Source organism: Mercenaria mercenaria, unplaced genomic scaffold (genome assembly GCF_021730395.1).
Source record: "Mercenaria mercenaria strain notata unplaced genomic scaffold, MADL_Memer_1 contig_773, whole genome shotgun sequence".
NCBI classification, from domain to species: domain Eukaryota; kingdom Metazoa; phylum Mollusca; class Bivalvia; order Venerida; family Veneridae; genus Mercenaria; species Mercenaria mercenaria.
The window spans coordinates 56,868-76,997 of record NW_026463674.1 but is presented as its reverse complement, the minus strand read 5'-3'; the positions used below and the strand labels follow the sequence as shown (position 1 = coordinate 76,997).

Here is a 20,130-nt window from a genome sequence, read left to right as displayed (position 1 = left end):
ACACAAACACAACCTGAACCCAAACTTTATCGTTGGACAAGGTTACGACGGTGCTGGGAACATGTCCGGTTGTCACCGTTGAGTGCAGGCAGATTTTCTGCAGAATTTCCAAACGCAAAGTATATTCACTGTCGCAACCACCGTCTAAACTTAGCAATATGTCATGCTTGCAGGGTAGCGTTTGTGCAGTCGATGTTTACCGTTGTTGGGGATGTATTGTTTCTTATCACAAGTTCTCCGAAACGTCTCGGAGTTTATAGCTCTCATAACGATGACGGAGAAGCCTTAAAGAAGTTCTGCCCAACACGGTGGTCTCAGCACTCGGAAAGCATCACTGCTTTCTATACCCACTTCAAGTCAATTCTAGAAACACTTACTGACCTTCAAGTTGGCATGGACACCAAAACTGTCCACAGCGTCAAGCCTTCAAAAGGCTGTCCTGTCTTTTGACTTTGTTGTCGCTTTGTGTTGCGTCAGCGGTCCCTTAGATACATTGAATCCTTTGACGGATTCAATGCAAGACCCTCAATGTGACTTGGTCAAAGCAGCACAGCATACTAAAGTTCTTCATGGGTTGCTATATGCGTTTCTTAAAATGCACCAGAATGCGTCTTTTCATGTTCTTTTTTTCAAAATTTTCCCGGGGGAGGTCCCCCGGACCCCCACCGGTGGGAGGGGGAGACCCCCTCCCACACTCTCCCCCCTCGGCACTTCGTGCCTCGTACTGCGTACATTTTTCAAAATCCTGGCTACGCCCCTGAACCTGGTGTAAGAAACCTGTTGATAATCCAGGATGAGACTGTATCACCTGGATACTGTTTGTTACAACGTCTGAGAGATGATGCTCCTCTTCCATACAATGATGTATCGAATAAACATTTTTACAGAGATAGGAGAGGAAGAATACTGCTGAAGAATACACTCATCAATGCTGCTACTGTAGAGGGAAGTGTGAGACATGGTCCAGCGCATACAGAACAAGGAGTACCTGGATATAAAGATTTTGACAAAGTATATCCACTTCCCTGTAAATCCTGGCCTGTACAAGCCAACCAATGGTTAGATCAGCAAGGTGTTGGAGGATGGCCCTCAGAAGAAATGAGAAGATACTGCAGCAGCACTGGATGTTTTGTTGTAGCTGTTGGAAACAAAGGCAGTGAAAATGAAAAACTTCAATGGAGAATATCTACTTCACTAGCTGAGAGGTGTTTAATGTTTAATTTAAACATTACACAAATCAGCTGTTATGTTCTGATGAAAATGATTTTAAAAACCTTCATCAGTTCACAGTATCCAGAGAGCATTTCCAGTTTCATGTGTAAAACTGTGTTACTTCACTGTATAGCTAACACACAATCTAATGCCTGGAGGGAAAACACCTTGCTTACATGCCTCACACTTTGTTTATTAAGACTTTACAACTGTGTTTTAAATGAAGTATGTCCACACTTCATCATCCCAGACAACAATTTAATGGCAGTACGTTTTTTACCTCACATAAAACCCTTCATACTTGACACACTTCAGTATGTTATTCGTAGTAATGGAAGAGCATTACTAGAGATTGACTGTGATAGACTTGGCTGGAGACTTCAAATGAAGAACAATGGCATGTGTGGAATAGATCCACAATTCGTATCCACCCTTATTTCAGATCAAATATTTAAAGATATGGCTATACAAGTAACAGTCCAAAACAAAGTCTTACTTTCTCAAACAACCAATGGCTATAGTTTACCAACAGTACTGCAGTCATTATCAACATACATCTTCAGACTGATCAACAAGTATATAAATGCCAACCAAAAACCAGACAAAATAGCCTGTAGTGTTATTGCACAGCAGTTATGTAAAACTCTAGGGTCTGTTCTGGCATCCTCAAACATTTATCATCAAGGCAATGTATCGATGGAGGCTCTCACTTGGTTGTCATTTGGACTGAACTCTGATGCTTCATCCGGTAAACTGAAACTTGCATCAATCTTTTACTGCATGGAAGATACTGAAAGAACTGACATGATCCTGAAAGGCACTGAAGAATGCTATGATCTCAGTGTGGTGGAACCTGTATGTGGCTGCTATAATTTCAAACATCAAGCCAGAAGAAGTGCATTCAACAGGTTATCTTGTCAACAAAATGAAGAACATGTTCTAGTGAAACGTATAACTGCTTTCTGTGTTATATTTTTGCCATGTGAAATAAATTGCTGTCCCTATGAGCTGCAACACGAAATGTTTAAATCCACACAGGAAGACTTAGCTTACAGAAGTAAAGATGACTACTGGATGGACTGGGCTGTAGTGGACTCTCTTCCTTATCTCTATTTTCTACAATATAAGACATGTAACAGTTTAAGAAGACATGGAGATAAACAAAGAGCATTATCTAATCTTGTAAGGACCATTGATGAGGAAACAGACCTTGGACACAGAGAAACAGCTCTGAACCTACTTGGGCAGTGCATGGAACAAGAGAACAGAAGTACTGATGCTTTAAGGTGCTACCTATTGTCTCTTCAGATACGGGAAAGAAACAATGCTGCAAAGTTCCATATTTGTAGACTTTTAAGAACACTGATAAATCATTAGCTGAGGTTGAAACTCTTCTTCAATGACAAACCAAACCTTCTGGAAACAATTCCTAACTTCCTTGAATCACAGTGGTGCAAAGTACACTCAGGATATATTATGGTTGTGTGAAGTACACCTGGTATACATTGGTGGTAAAGTGTACATCAAATATAGCCCAAATGGGATAAATAAACAAACATATGTGTCACTATTTTTCTCTGATAAGACCTTGTTGTATAAATGTTTATCTACCATATCCACAAATGAAACATGTTTCCCCAAAAGCTGTATATTAATACAGCCTATGATGCACTGTTTAATGCTGAAAAGGTAATACACCTTGTAATATATTTTACATGTAACAGAATGAACATTTTTATGTCATAAGGGAAATTTTAAATTACTGATGAGTCCAATGAAGAAAATATAAAGAAACATTAGCCCAAGTACTGTACTTGTCTGAGTAATGAGGTTTACCATGTGAAATCCACTTACTTGTTACATTTTTCGAAAATTATTTTTAGTCATAGTGGATGGATGATGAGATTTAAGTCAGAAAATATACGTTTGATTTGTTTTCTACAGTTTTCTGTATTTTTCTTTATTCATATACACCTGTGATTGTCTTTGATTGAAATCATAGTCATTAGAATAGATTAAGTAATGTACAATGTTTTTGAATTACCAGCGATTCGCATCTATTGTAAACAAAGTGATTTGTAACCGATTTATATCAACTTGTGACCATTAAGTATTTTAAAAGCATTAACCACAGTGTTCAGTGCCAGCATCATATAGCGACTTACAATTTCGTCACTCTAAAATATAAAATGACATGTCTAACAATGGCAGGAGTAATTTTTGCACGTATTTCTAATGAAAGTGGCCCTGTTTAGCATAATCAATAAGCAAACATTTAGGTTCTTTTTTCTTAAGTTCATACAGAAACTAAAACTAGTACATTGTAATTAAGATACCTGAGGCAAATCTAATTCTACAGTATTTTACAACACTAGGATTTAACCTAGTGACCTAGTTTTTGACCCCAGATGACCCATATTCGAACCTGACCAAATTTCATGAAAGTCAATTGAAAACAAGAAATATCTTTAAAAATGATGGTCGGCGAATTGTAATAAGGAAAGAAGTTTATGATTTTTTCATCTAACATTCATCTTTCATCTAACATTTTTCAAATTGCAAAACTAAACACCGCACTTTAACAATTTAAATGGTTCTCTTTTAATTTTTCGCAAAGGTTTCGTAGGGTTGCAATTTTGTTTCGTTTAACGAATAATTATAGCAGTAGTTTGATGAAGATTCATGAAGCGGTTCGTGAGAAGAGGTCATTAAACGTGTCTATATTTTTAGCTAAATTGGTCCCTATCCCCATTTGTAACAAAATAGCAGGAGACCTTACGATATTGTTACACATCGAGTTTGATAAAAATCCATTACATTTTAGAGGTTAATGCGAAGAATTAAAGGCATATCTACTTTAAGCTATAGTGGTCCCTAATAGGGCCCAAGTCCCTATATAAATAAATTTGGAAGAGAACCTTATAATGATGCTCCAGACCAAGTATGATAAAGATCCACCAAGCTGTTCATGAGACGCTGTATAAAGGCATTTCTAGTTTTAGCTCTAGCAGTCCCTAAAAGGGGTCAAATGTCCCAGCTGAACAAAGTTGGTTGCGGGCCTAATAAAAATGCTACAAATCAAGTTTGATTAGAATACATGAGAAAAAATCAATTAAAGGATTTTTTTATTTATTATTTTTATTTATTTCTAAAATAGGCCAACTGATCCCACTTTAACAAATGCATATTCGCTTTTCATGAATCTTTGGACAATGACGTCACACCTATAAAAAAGTGAAGGTCAAGCAAAACATACAATTGTAATTATTTCAATATTTCTGTTTCATAAGCAAAGTTTGACCGTAGTCATATCACATAGATAAACTGTATGCAGCGTACCTTCATTTCAGTGTAATGAGATTCAGTCATTATATAGCATATATATAATGAAACAGATTTCAACTGAGTTCAATATTTGCATACATACTAAAGAAAAATATTCATATATAATAAATCAGTTAAATAATTTATAACAAATATATCAAAGCAAACAAGTACTCATTTTAATATGCAATCTGAATAAGTCACAAAAGCAAGAAACCTTTTCATATACAGACGACAATTGTATCAAGGAAAATCTTTTAAAAGCACTTCTCTACATAATAAAAAATTATTTTGCCTAAAAATAATTACTTTTATTTTTTTTTCCAGAAATTAATAGCTATCTCGTTGCTAGGTGTGTTAGCTATAAACTATCGTCGTTGTCAAGTAATCCAGTTTTCTAGTTCCTACGTCAGTAACTAGTTATACACAGTTAATGTCTTCCCGTTAACATCTATGCGTGTATTGCATTAACTGATAACTTAATACGGGTGTGGCGATCCTATTTCTCATAATTTGACAGATTCGAACCAAAGCAATAATGTTGCTAGTTCAGTCAACTGTCGTAATAGTTTCTTGATTCCGACAGGCAGTGGTACTTTCAATACACGAGATTCACATAGTGCATTTCCGTTTTATTACTCGTAAGGTGCTCGCAAAGTAAATAGTAACATCGGTGACGTCACATTTCATAAGACGATGACACTGTTGTGCTCATTTACTTCCCGCAATTTAAATAGCAAATTTTCGGAGTGTTTTACGTTAACGTCCCCTTTATGGGACCGTCGAATAGTTTAGTATTGCAAGGGTATAGTATACGGATTAAGATCGGATGGGTTATGGAAACCAGAAAGATTGTAAGGAAAAAATATTTATACAAGGACGCAACTGTAAGATATTTAAGTAGGTTTTCTCAAGCACTATTAATTACGACCCACACTGCGATAAGTTTTACATGACCAGGAGAATCTGTCGGCATGCAAACGCAGGCATCAGCACCTGTTAACGTTGGATCAGGTTAGGTCATTTAACTCTTTCCATATCATAAACAAATATCACTAACAAATTCACTGGTTCAATATTAGACTTAGATGTACTTACATTTTCTTCCGATTGGTTTCGGTAATGATCTTCAAATACACTGCACGGGAACACGTGCATCCATAGAATCGAAAATTTAAGATCCACAGTATTTAATCCAAAATAAATAAAGATGTTGAACTTGCTAGGTTGTATAATACAGGTATAATATACATGTCAGGTGGGTAATTTAGGCCCTTCCTTTGATAAATGTGTTTTCGCAACATTATCTAAGACTTATTTATTCAGTCTCTTTTCAACATAGTTTGTCAAGTATAGAGGAATAATTTTCTTATGCTGGGAAACAAAACATGATTGAAATTTAACTAAACACACCGACGTACATATATATCGCTACATTAACTCATGCAATGCACATTGTCTTCGCTTAATATGTCACTGTCAATTTTGAACTAAATTCTTGTGTGCCTCATGTATTTTTCATGCAAATCATGTAGAGTTGTCATCACGGATTACAAAGAGTACCGTTACTTTGTAGTGCATCTTTGAAATAAGAGTGAGGCATGTTGTTGATAAATTTTATGTAACTCGTCCACTGTTATTTTAGGCTAAATGCTCGCAAACGTTTTACAAAAAAAAAAAATCGAGTGGTCTATTATGAAAATAAGATTCAAACGTTTTTAAACAGTACTAGTTGGGCAGTTTGTTCTTTGTTTGGTGTTCAGGATTGTTAATTGTTGCACTACTACGTTTGTTAATTTTGTGAGGAAATTCTGTTTCGTTGAAGCTCAACTTTCCGTACATTAAATTTGAAACGATTGTTACGTTTCCAGAAACACATTGTTACTTGAATTTTTCGAAGAAACGGGGTCAGAATCATGGTGTCTGTCAATTTAGAGGCTGAAAAACAATAGATATTTTGTTATTTTCCATACAGAACCGGATTCTATTATATTATTATAAATTCTATCGTTACCAGAATCAAATAAGATATCACGGAAACTTTGTTAATTCAAGTTGCGGCCTCATATTTCTTTTTTTACACCATTCTAAACTTTTAAAACTAAAGAGAAATCAATTGAATTTATACATGTATATGTGGCTAGCTTTCCTATGATATTTTTATTGGTTGTCATTAATTCTTGATAGTATTTAGTTAGAGCTGTTCGTATTTATTTCTAAGGGCACTGGTGTCAGTTAACATGACATTTTAAAATAGCGTGACATTGCAAATAACAATAGATAGAACTGTTTTGCACTTGGTTTCCCATTATATAGTGTCACGTTTTTGTTTGGTGTTAGAAGCTAACTAATATAAGGTCAGGTCATCATAGTTGTAAATATGTAGCGATCATATTAATGGTTCTTAAAATTTTGGAAGTCATCATACTGTATTACAACACTCTTGACTGTTCATAATCGAGGATGATTTTATCATTGGAGTATGTATGTGTAGTGAGCAAAACTTCAGAGCTGGTTATCATGGGATTTGGTTGAAATCTGTAACAAACTACCAGTCGTTTGTTACGTTATGTATGAATGAAAATTTTTTGGTTGTCTTTTTTTTTCTCCTGTTCCAGTAAGTGAATTCTCTTCGAATAGCTCATGTAGCACTATATCATGTTAACGAAATTCTGTAGTTTTTTGACCTTAGCCCGGAACCGGGATTTCATAAATCAGTGTTGGTTTGTTACATAAATTATTAAAGTCGGATTTTTAATATTTAAGTAAAAAAATTCTTTGACAAACCAAGCCGAAATTATTTACTTTAGACAGACAATGTTAACGTCATTATGTATTAGATTTACAAAATAAGGTTGAAATTGTGTTTTCGTGTAAGTTGAATATCTGGACATATTTCATGCTGTATAGTGCAATCTATTTATAGAACGATTACGTATTTATAAGTAGAAAGCGATAGCGAAACATTATTGGAAAAGTCGATTATTCAGGGTCTTCATAGTAAAGCATGGTTTTCTTTTAATATACGATTCGACAGAAGTACAACTACTTTAACACGTTATGGATAAATATATCGACCTAGTTCCGCAGTAGATCTATTCATTTATAAATACCAATACCAAAGATTTTATTCGCATAAAACAATTTTTAGGGATGTGTGACCCATCCGCTAGCTTCGGTATTTTACCGCAGTATTATTATAAATTAATAGTGCAGACATGCCTTGATGTATAAATCTCACACGGTAACTTAAACGATAAAATGTTTGATAATTATGATTCTCTTCATTAAAACGTTTCAATGCAGAAAACATTTTGTATAAAACATTTCAGTATGCACTTAACTTTTTTCATTGACAATCTTCTTGAGTTCAACGATGCATGAGAACCATAACAAGCAAACGATAATACAATGTACTAATAAGCTTTGATAATGTGGCAGTTGAGTGCAATAAGTCCAGGGGCGTTCAAAGATAATCCGTCACAGATCTATTGTAAAGCAATCATTGGATTTACCTGTATTGGAAAATAAACAGTGTCGATTGTATTGAGGTCAACTGCCACATTATCAAAGTTTATTAGTATAAACATGCAGTCGTTTTAATTAGTATCAAGTTGATCTATACTATGTTTAAATTGGTACCGTAGTGTATTGGATTGTGTTGTCATACCCGACCCGATTGAGGCCTGGTAAACTCATTGAAAAGCTAACCAAAATGCAGTAACAACATAATGCTTGCGGATAAAAGGGATAATGCTTGCGGATAAAAGGGATAATGGTCTTTCTGGATATTGATGTATAGCCTTGAAGGGGTACATATCAACATGGTTGGAACTGAATTTTAATTGGATTACATTAGGACATAAATCTTAAGATAAAACGTGTATCCAAACAAATATATTTTAGATAAGCATTTAAGTTAGTTATTTCTTTCAAAGATAGAACTATAGATTATCATCATGATGATGAACAAATGATCCGAATCACTCAAGACGATAATCCTTCTGCTCCTTGTTTCATACATTGGCAAAACGTGATCACGTGATGTTGGCGGGATTTGCTCTACTTGTCTTTCAAATAGCCTATCCGATTATGTTATAGTTATATGGATGAACCAGTTTGGTTTTAAAGAACAAATATAATTGTTGTAAAGCTGAGATAGTATTTTTTAGAATTTAAGAAATCGTTGCACAGAATTTTTGGGGGATAAATTTTGGCAAATTTATTGTGGCCTGGAAAAATTCTGTCGACCGTGGGGGCGATCGGGCGTGCTTTGGGACGTTTTGATGGTACGGATGTTACGGTGTATATTAAAGGTATTGCTCTAGTGCCTTGGCAATATCTGACTAGCCTTGCTTAAATGTATCATAGCCTTGCTGATGTCATAGCCTTGCTAATCATATAGTATTTGCCTCGCTTAGAATTACAGTACGTTGCCTTGCTCCATTGGTCCGCTAAATGTTCCTCATTACTTTGCAGGTAACGTCGAGTTATGGGGAATATTTAATTTACTGTGGTGTACTGTAGCCTTGCTCATTATAGTATTTGCCTTGCTTAGAAGTACAGTACGTTGCCTTGCTCCGCTAAATATTGTGGTGTACTGTAGCCTTGCTCGTTGCTTAGAATTACAGTACGTTGCCTTGCTCCGTTGGTCCGCTAAGTATTGTTGTGTACTGTAGCCTTGCTCGTTGCTTAGAACCACAGTACGTTGCATTGCTCCGTTGGTCCGCTAAATATTCCTCATTGCTTTGCAGGTAACGTCGAGTTTTGGGGATGTTTAATTTACTGTGGTGTACTGTGGTATCCCTTGCGTCCGTGTGGCGCTGCTTGTTGCTCTACAGGTAACGTGGAGCAATGACGTGGTGCTTTACGAGTACGTCTGGTTTCCTCCCGGTCGACTGGTTTTTCAAATAGTTTTCATTGGAGTGGCCATACTCTGCCAAAATATTGATAATAACTTTTATATTGAAAGGAATATTTCATACGCTGAATTAGCACTGTTTACAGTATCTTACGTGCCGGTAATTGAAATATGTGACTGTATTCATATCTGAAATGTACAAATAAACATGTAAAAATGTGAATGTTACTTATCTTCTGATTATAATTTCGGGTAATAAAATAATAAAAAATTATTTTGCCTAAAAATAATTACTTTTATTTTTTCCAGAAATTAATAGCAATCTCGTTGCTAGGTGTGTTAGCTATAAACTATCGTCGTTGTCAAGTAATCCAGTTTTCTAGTTCCTTGTCTAAACATAACAGATTAATGATAAACGTCTATTCGTCAGGGAACCACTCGAGCGTTATATTAAATCGAGAGCACGTGCAATTTTCTCAGTTGAACTAAAGGTGTATTGGCTAGCGCTTCAGATCGATGTTAAATTGCCCACCCGCCACACCCCAATAATAATAATAATGATAATAAAAATTGTTGTATACTACAATTCATTTTATTTTGTATCTTTAATTCTGTTATGACAATCTGACTGTTTTGTGAAGTACTTATGTTGCAGATAATATGCTGCCATTGGGTGCCAACTCCGGAAGTGATCAGACTCCAGGTACTTTCCACAGACATTAATTGAAAGGATTCCTGGGCTACAAACAATTTGTGAAACAGACAAATCTAAAAGGATATTATCATTCTTCCGGACTGTTGCTTTATGAGAAATCAAAAGGACAATTTAGAATTAATACATGTATAATTTTGATTACTAAAATTCCAGTTAATGATTTCCATATTTATATACAATTATTTTTATGTCACTCCTAACTGTGAGGGCCTGGAAAAATTCTGTCGACCGTGGGGGCGATCGGGCGTGCTTTGGGACGTTTTGATGGTACGGATGTTAGGTGTATATTAAAGGTATTGCTCTAGTGCCTTGGCAATATCTGACTAGCCTTGCTTAAATGTATCATAGCCTTGCTGATGTCATAGCCTTGCTCATCATACAGTATTTGCCTCGCTTAGAATTACAGTACGTTGCCTTGCTCCATTGGTCCGCTAAATGTTCCTCATTACTTTGCAGGTAACGTCGAGTTATGGGGAATATTTAATTTACTGTGGTGTACTGTAGCCTTGCTCATTATAGTATTTGCCTTGCTTAGAAGTACAGTACGTTGCCTTGCTCCGCTAAATATTGTGGTGTACTGTAGCCTTGCTCGTTGCTTAGAATTACAGTACGTTGCCTTGCTCCGTTGGTCCGCTAAGTATTGTTGTGTACTGTAGCCTTGCTCGTTGCTTAGAACCACAGTACGTTGCATTGCTCCGTTGGTCCGCTAAATATTCCTCATTGCTTTGCAGGTAACGTCGAGTTTTGGGGATGTTTAATTTACTGTGGTGTACTGTGGTATCCCTTGCGTCCGTGTGGCGCTGCTTGTTGCTCTACAGGTAACGTGGAGCAATGACGTGGTGCTTTACGAGTACGTCTGGTTTCCTCCCGGTCGACTGGGTTTTCAAATAGCTTTCATTGGAGTGGCCATACTCTGCCAAAATATTGATAATAACTTCTATATTGAAAGGAATATTTCATAGGTTGAATTAGCACTGTTTACAGTATCTTACGTGCCGGTAATTGAAATATGTGACTGTATTCATATCTGAAATGTACAAATAAACATGTAAAAATGTGAATGTTACTTGTCTTCTGATTATAATTTCGGGTAATAAAATAAAAGACTCTTATCACACCCTTATTCATGTGATACGCCGTATTCAGCTCTTTCTTTAATTTGATATATGTTGGTATTTGAACAGGTTTTTATCATATTTATTAAACTTACTTATCATTTTGAGATATATCAATATTCTTGCTAAATATACTGAGCCAAAGTTAGCTTTAAAACTGTGAACAGCGTCGTTTAGGATAAACGCTTTGTCTACATTTCACTCAGCGTAGCACAATCAACAGAGTGAAAGAAATTGACACTCTCGTCCAATCAGGCAGAGTGTTGCATAAATCTTCCATTTTGATAAATTATCTATAATGCGTTATCAAGTAGTTTGATTTGCAAACTGAAGTCACGTGGCATAGGTAACGAAAACGAATTTAGACGGCAAGACTGGGGTCAAATTTAACAATAGTTTGTACTAGCTGAAATTAGCTAGTGCCCTTTTTGGTCACTAGCTAAAATGAAAAGCTACCAGCTAATGTTAATAATATTTACTCTATTATTATTTTACTGGCCAAAACTTACTGACTGATAGTTAGTTAGTTAGTAGCCAGTCACAAACAAAAATATTTTCTATTAGCTTAAAATAGTTTGTGCAATTTTTGTTGAATAATAAAATATCATAAACATAAATGATAACATTTCTTTCATGAAGAAAAATGTGTACCTTCAAAACAATTAAACTTTATTAAAGCTCTGAAGACATTTGCTTGTTATATTATTGACTAGCTGAAATTAGCTAGTACATTCAAACCCACTAGCTATTTTAAAATTCCACTAGCATTTAGCTAGTATGCTTGTCTAAATTTGAACCCTGAAGATTTTTCTATCATTTGACCTAGTGACCTAGTTTTTGACCTCAGATAACCCATATTCAAACATGACCTAGATTTCATCAAGGCAATCATTCTGACCAAATTTCATGAAAATCAATGGAAAAATACAGCCTCTATTGCATACACAAGGTTTTTCTTTGATTTGACCTAGTGACCTAGTTTTTGACCCCAAATGACCCATTTTCTAACTCGGCCTAGATTTTATCAAGGTCATTATTCTGACAAAATTTCATGCTAATCAGTTGAAAAATACAGCCTCTATCGCATACACAAGGCTTTTCTTTGATTTGACCTAGTGATCTAGTTTTGCTCCCAGATGACCCATTTTCCAACTTGGCCTAGATTTCATTAAGGAGGTAGGTTACCTTGGTATTTAGTGACGATTTACGACGACGTTTACGACAAACTAATTGTGTTTTCTTTATCCATTCTTCTGAAAACAAGTTGTGAACTTGTCTTCGATCTGATGCTTTATGGTTTAATAATGCAGAAATAATGAATAAATTGCCGCAGAAACGCTTCAAAACATTGTTGACTTAAAATGACGTCACTGACGTAATGACGTTACGTGTCAGTTACCGCGCAAAATTAATAGCTTTTATTTTGAAAGTACGTAATTTTGTGCATTTTCTGTATTTGAACTATTTTTAAACAACCTTTATTTGCTGAAATATTATTTATTTGTCTTTCGCTCTGAATAATGATCAATATTTTGCTTCTTTTATGTAGTTATATTGAAATGTTATGCAGAATGTAAGAAAATTGATGATGGTAACAAATGTTATTGGGAATATAGTTGCATGAAAGGTTCTTATTATGGCCATTTTCAAATAAAAATCGGACAGTTTGATTTGTAATAAATATGTTTTCAGTTTCCGTTAATAATTTCTTACTTATATCCTAAACTAAGCTCTAAAATTGTTCAAATTTCAGTAGAAAATTGTTGTTTCTTGAATTAAATTGATGATCAATTGAAAAATTCAGCCTCTATCGCATATTCAAAGCTAAATGTTGACAGACGACAGACAGACAGACGACAGACACCGGACATCGAGCGATCACAAAAGCTCCTCTATCGCAAACACAAGGTTTTTCTTTGATTTGACCTAGTGACCTAGCTTTTGATCCCAGATGAACCATTTTCGAACCTGGCCTAGATTTCATCGATTTTATCATTCTGACAAAATTTCATGAGGATCAGTTGAAAAATACAGCCTCCATCACATACACAAGGTTTTTCTTTGATTTGACCTTGTGACCTAGTTTTTGACCCTGGATGACTCTTTTTCGAACTTGGTCTAGATTTTATCAAGGTTATCATTCTGACCAAAATTCATGAAGATCAATTGAAAAATACAGCCTCTATTGCATACACAAGGTTTTTCTTCGATTTGACCTAGTGACCTAGTTTTTGATCCCAGATGACTCATTTTCAAACTCGACCTAGATTTTATCAAGGTAATTATTCTGACTAAAATTCATGAAGATCAATTGAAAAATACAGTCTCTATCGCATACACGAGGTTTTTCTTGGATTTGACCTAGTGACCTAGTTTTTGAGCCCAGATGACCCATTTTCAAACTCTGTCTAGATTTCATCAAGGTAATTATTCTGACCAAAATTCATGAAGACTTATTGAAAAATACAGCCTCTACTGCATACACAAGGTTTTTCTTTGATTTGACCTAGTGACCTAGTTTTTGACCCCAGATGACCCATTTTCAAACTCCACCTAGATTTTATCAAGGTAATTATTCTGACTAAAATTCATGAAGATCAATTGAAAAATACCGTCTCTATCGCATACACAAGGTTTTTCTTGGATTTGACCTAGAGTTACAGAGCGAACACAAAACACTCATAATGATCTTTGACCCCTAAGTGTGACCTTGACCTTGAAGCTAGTCACCTGAAATGGGCGCTCTGCACGTCGTCTCCATATTTGTGTCAAGTTTCTTTGAAATCCTTCAAGGGGTTCAAGAGTTACACAGCGGACACGAAATTGCTAACGGACGGACGGAAACCGGGTGTATAACATAATACGTCCCTTCAAACGTATAAAAATCTTGGTAGAGGACCACTAGATGATGCTACATACCAAATATAAAAGCCCTAAGACCTGTGGTTTAGGACAAGGAGATTTTTAAAGATTTTCCTTTCGGTTGCCATGGCAACAACAGTTCTGCATGGAATTCAATTCCTTGAACAATTTTGAAAGGTGGGCACCCAAGGATCATTCCTGTGAAGTTTGGTGTAATTCCGCTCAGTGGTTTTCAAGGTAAAGATTTTTTTATAAAATGTTGACAGATGTGCGACAGACATGGAGTGGTCACAAAAGCTCACCACGAGCCTTTAGCTCAGGTGAGCTAAAAGCTGTGCATTATACAGGAGTATCTACAGTTGTAATGGTCCTCTGACAACTTCCCAGTTTTCAAGTTGGGTGGAGGACCTTCTGTAAGCCAGCTAGATAAGCTTCCTAAATTGAATTCAGGCAAAACTAGAAATGCTTGATCTCTCATATTTTTACAAAAGCTGTCAGAGATGACAAGGAGCTTGAATATTTTTATGCTTGATAGTGAAATTGGGTATACCAGAAGACACTATAACTATCACAGGTGTGATTTATGCCCCCGATGTGGATGGTGACGCTGGAAAGCAGTTAAAGTTTGAATGGAATACTGGTGCAAGAATTATGGCTTTTATCTTTTAAGATGAATGATGTATAAAGAAGGAATAAATGTTTTAAGTTTGAAGCAAATACATCAATTAATAACACAGATTAAAAGAAAGTGCATCAAAGGTGAAAACTCAGATGCAAGCTCCAGGGCCAGTACGATAATTTTTAAGTAGACATTTCTATTAAGGGAACATGAAGTATGAGCAAGGACATTTCAGTGTCCTTTTTCAAATTAAGTTCCCTTGAAATGCAAAAGTTGCATAAATTTTAATATTTTTTTATTATTTATCTTTTCTATTACTCTTAAGAGAAGTTTGAAAATGCTTCTACAATACTGTTTACTTACTATAGGTTTTCAACAGCTGCCATCCATAAAAAGAGGTGTAAATATACTGTAAAAACTAGAGATGCTTTTGAGAAAAGCGCATGTCTCCCACAACTGCCCCTATGTAAAATGTCTAGTTTCTTTAGATGGTTTAGATGAGTGGATCCAATTATATGGTCTGGATGAGTGGATCCAATCAGTAATTCAATTTATTTATTTATTTTGTTGGGTTTAACGTCGCACCGACACAATTTTAGGTCATATGGCGACTTAATCAGTAATTCAAGGGCCATAAATCGAAAGTGCTCGGGTGGATTTGGCTAGTTATCGAACTTGGCTAAGGTCTTATGGCCAAACGCATTTTGTTCAAGTTTAGTGAAGATCCGATGAGAAATGTTGGATTTAGAGAGCGGACAAGAGTAAAAAGGCGGATTTTTCGGTAATTCAAGGGCCGTAACTCCAAAATGCCTAGACCGATTTGGCTAGTTATCAAACCTGGCCGAGGTCTCATGGTCAAACACATTTTGTTCAAGTTTGGTGAAGATCGGATGAGAAATGTTCGACTTAGAGTGCGGACAAGAGTAAAACTGCCAATTTTTCGATAGTTCAAGGGCCGTAACTCCAAAATGCCTGGACCGATTTGGCTAGTTATCGAACTTGGCCGAGGTCTCATGGTCAAACACATTTTGTTCAAGTTTGGTGAAGATCAGATGAGAAATGCTTGAATTAGAGTGCAGACAATAGTAAAAAGGCCGATTTTTTGTAATTCAAGGGCCATAACTCCAAGACGCCTGGACCGATTTGGCTAGTTATCGAACTTGGCCGAGCTCTTATGGTCAAACACATTTTGTTCAAGTTTGCTGAAAATTGGATGAGAAATGTTCGACTTAGAGTGCGGACAAGCTTTGTGACAGACACACACACACAGACTGGAGTAAATCAATATGTCTCCCACACCACTGTGTGGTGGGAGACATAATAATGGTTTGATTATTTTCAGTTGTGTGGAACCTGGTTTGCCAAGTGTCATCACAGGTTCACTACCTTAAGTAGACATTTCTGTAAAAAAAAAAACTGTGGTTTACAAAAATATGACAAAAGGGCCAATTTATCAGCCCTATATTGCTCACACAACTCTGATAGGAAAATGATTTCTTGGTAGAGTACCTCTTCAGAATTCTATTTGCTAAACGTCTAAGCGATAGGCCCTGAGGTTTTGTGTGTGTGTGTTCGGGTTTAACGTCTTTTTCAACAATTTTTCAGTCATATAAACGACAGTGTCTAGCAGTGAGCACAATGCCCAACTTTATAGTGCTGCCTAACTGGAATATCATGCCGTTGACACGTGGCATGATACCCCATTCAGACCTATTATACTGACACCGGGCTGACTAGTCCTAGCACTATCCCCTTAATGCTGAGCGCCAAGCGAGGAAGCTGCTAGTACCATTTTTTACGTCTTTGGTATGACGCGGCCGGAGATCGAACCCACGACCTCCCGCACTCTTTAATACTTATATAAGTCTAAGTAATAAAATCTATAAAAAGATCCTTTCGAAGCAAAGAATGCAACAAAGAAGAATAACAGCAGACTCAGTTTGAGTCTGTTCATGACAGGTAATGAAATGTGCAACACCTCTCATGCCCCCTAGCACCGGCTTAAGCGAACTCTATTACACATATGTTGAATGGACTCCATAATCCCAAAGGACCAGAAAATATAACAACACTGAATCAAGCAAGCGACCCCCTTATGCAAGGCCAATTTTGACAACTGGAGCATGATTTGAATAAACTTGGTAGAGAACTACTACAGTATGGATGCTACATACCAAATGTTTAAGTTCTGGGTCTTGCAGATTCTGACAAGAAGGTTTTTCATAGTTTTCTATGTAAAATTAATGACCCTTTTTTCACAATTTTTCATTCATATAAACAACTGTGTCTACTTGTAACAGTGAGCACAATGCCCAACTTAATAGTGCTGCCTCACTGGAATATCACGCCATAGACACGTGGCATGATACCCCACCCAGTCACATCATACCGACACCGGGCTGACCAGTCCTAGCACTATCCTCTTAATGCAGAGCGCCAAGCAAGAAAGCTACTGGTACCATTTTTATGTCTCTGGTATGACGCGGCCGGGGATCGAACCCACGACCTCCCACACTTGAAGCAGACACTCTACCACTAGGCTACTAAGGCGGTAAACCACAGAGGCATGCTTTGAACAAAATCAGCAGAGGACCACTACACAATGCATGCCACATACAAAATATCTAAGCTCCAGAAGATTTCTAAAGTTTTTCTTACATAAAAAGTGACCCACATGCGGGGCCAATACTGACCCCTGAGACTGGCCCAGAGGCATGATTTAAACAGTCACTACACAAAACTACATGCTAAATAGCTAAGCTCAAGGCCTTGCAGTTTTAGGCAAGAAGATTTTTTTTTAAGCTTTTACTGTATTAGTCTATGTAAAACTAATGAAGCCCAGGTTGGGCCATTTTGACCCCACTGGCTGATTTTAACAAATTTGGTACAGGACCACTACACAATGCTACATGCCAAATATCTATGCTCAAGGCATTACAGTTGTACACAGGGGCGTAGCCAGGATTTTGAAAAATGTACGCAGTACGAGGCACGAAGTGCCGAGGGGGGAGAGTGTGGGAGGGGGTCTCCCCCTCCCACCGGTGGGGGTCCGGTGGACCTCCCCCGGGAAAATTTTGAAAAAAAGAACATGAAAAGACGCATTCTGGTGCATTTTAAGAAACGCATATAGCAACCCATGAAGAACTTTAGTATGCTGTGCTGCTTTGACCAAGTCACATTGAGGGTCTTGCATTGAATCCGTCAAAGGATTCAATGTATCTAAGGGACCGCTGACGCAACACAAAGCGACAACAAAGTCAAAAGACAGGACAGCCTTTTGAAGGCTTGACGCTGTGGACAGTTTTGGTGTCCATGCCAACTTGAAGGTCAGTAAGTGTTTCTAGAATTGACTTGAAGTGGGTATAGAAAGCAGTGATGCTTTCCGAGTGCTGAGACCACCGTGTTGGGCAGAACTTCTTTAAGGCTTCTCCGTCATCGTTATGAGAGCTATAAACTCCGAGACGTTTCGGAGAACTTGTGATAAGAAACAATACATCCCCAACAACGGTAAACATCGACTGCACAAACGCTACCCTGCAAGCATGACATATTGCTAAGTTTAGACGGTGGTTGCGACAGTGAATATACTTTGCGTTTGGAAATTCTGCAGAAAATCTTGCCTGCACTCAACGGTGACAACCGGACATGTTCCCAGCACCGTCGTAACCTTGTCCAACGATAAAGTTTGGGTTCAGGTTGTGTTTGTGTATTTCATCTAGTAGCAACTGGTGTAGTGTTTCACCTGTTGTTTCTGTTGTCTGAACAAATGAAAGAAAATCCTCGTGGAGCACATGCTTCCCGGAACTCTGACGTTCAATATAACGCAGACAAAAAGCAAACTGTTCTGTATTGCTGACATCAGCAGATTCATCTGCAAGAATAGAAAAGTACCTCGCATCTTGGCAACGGTGCACGATAGAGTCCGAAATCTGATTGCCGCATATATGTATGAATTCGTTTTGAATAGAGGGGCTTAAATACTGTGCATGTTTGGGAGAATTTGCTAGATGGTCGTGCAAATCACTGTCTACTTCAGCGCGATAATTTATCAAAGCTCTGAAGTTACTTTTTTCTTCTGTTTTGCCACGAAAGGCTATGTTTTGTTTTCCCAGCAAAACTATTGTTTTAACAATAGATGTCAAGGCTTTATTATTTTTATCGACTTTGTTACTGTAAGCGTTCGAGCCAAACTCAACAACACTTTTTTCTTGATTTTGACATATTTTCATGAATTTGTCAGCTTTAGTCATTGCATTACTGTCACGGATCAGGTGATTTTTTATGCATCCCTATAATCCTAGACACATTGCTCCAGTCTACAAGGGGCTTAGCAACGAGAGTGTTTTCAGATGAATTAAAGACAAAACAAAAAAAAAACAAAGAAAAATATGTGCACAAAAAACACCATTGACTGAAGGACTATACCTTAAATACGGGTAGTTTTCAGTATCAAACACTAGGTCAGGTACACGCCTAGCTGCCCCGCTTTTGCTGTGAGTGCTTTTAGGCTTTACCCAACTACGCGAAGGCTCAAACCTTGATATTAAAGTCGACATTTTCATGGAATCAGACATCCGGAGTCTTCTTGTGACATCAATGATTCCAATGTCTAGAAACCGCGCACCCAGGGAGCAAACCGCTGAGTTAAATGTGACATTTTGGCAGGTGTCAAAACTGACCCAGATTATTGATTTAGGTTACTTTCGGTACCCAGTACTCTTGCACTAAGTTCAAACCCGTTTACACCGTATCATGTTTATAAATTATACGTGTAGTAAATGAAATACATTGGATATGAACTTGATTTTTTAAAAAAAAAAAAACATGCTCTTCAATATTTCATATTTCAAAAGGTCAAGTCAGCCAAAAAAGTATTACGCAGTTGCGTAAACTGCGTAATGGGCGCTACGCCCATTCACTCCAGTCTGTTATTATATTAAAATCATTGATACTGTAAAGACGGTCAATGTCTGACTGAAGTCCCGGTGTTGTTGTACTTTCTGTTTGACTGCCAAAGCAATACACTGACACATTTCTATTCACTAATTGGTGTGTTATTGTGTATAAAGACTCTTTCCGTAGCCCTATTCTTCTTGTCTTACACACCATTCTCTCATTCACTCCAGTCTCATCAAGCACTTCAGACAGTCTCAGAGACACATTTTGTGTATAATCAGGTATTTGTGACATTCTGTAAGAAAGAAAATAATTTCATGTAAAAAATCATCTATTTAATGAATGCAAACTTTGTAAAAAAAAAATAATTTCATTTAAATGGTACGGCTTCAGTTGTTTGTCAGTTTACTTCAAAATTTAGAAAAAGGTTCACTAAAATGAGTCTTTAATAGTAAGAAGTTTGAAAGTGATTTCTTGCATTTCAGTTCCTGAAAATTTTCAGCTACAGTTTTAGACAATAGAGCAC

The 20,130-nt window shown here is 36.8% G+C and overlaps 1 protein-coding gene across 1 annotated transcript; it reads right to left on the bottom strand.

The window, feature by feature from the left end:
* Positions 1 to 18,334: 18,334 nt before the first annotated feature.
* Positions 18,335 to 18,958, bottom strand: LOC128554819 (uncharacterized). The gene has a single exon (XM_053536131.1). It carries the CDS (start codon positions 18,956 to 18,958, stop codon positions 18,335 to 18,337), a length of 624 nt encoding a protein of 207 aa, XP_053392106.1.
* Positions 18,959 to 20,130: the final 1,172 nt, after the last annotated feature.

Coding starts and splice junctions, on each gene's coding strand:
- LOC128554819 (XM_053536131.1), bottom strand. CDS start 18,958: ATGACTAAAGCTGACAAATTCATGAAAATATGTCAAAATCAAGAAAAA.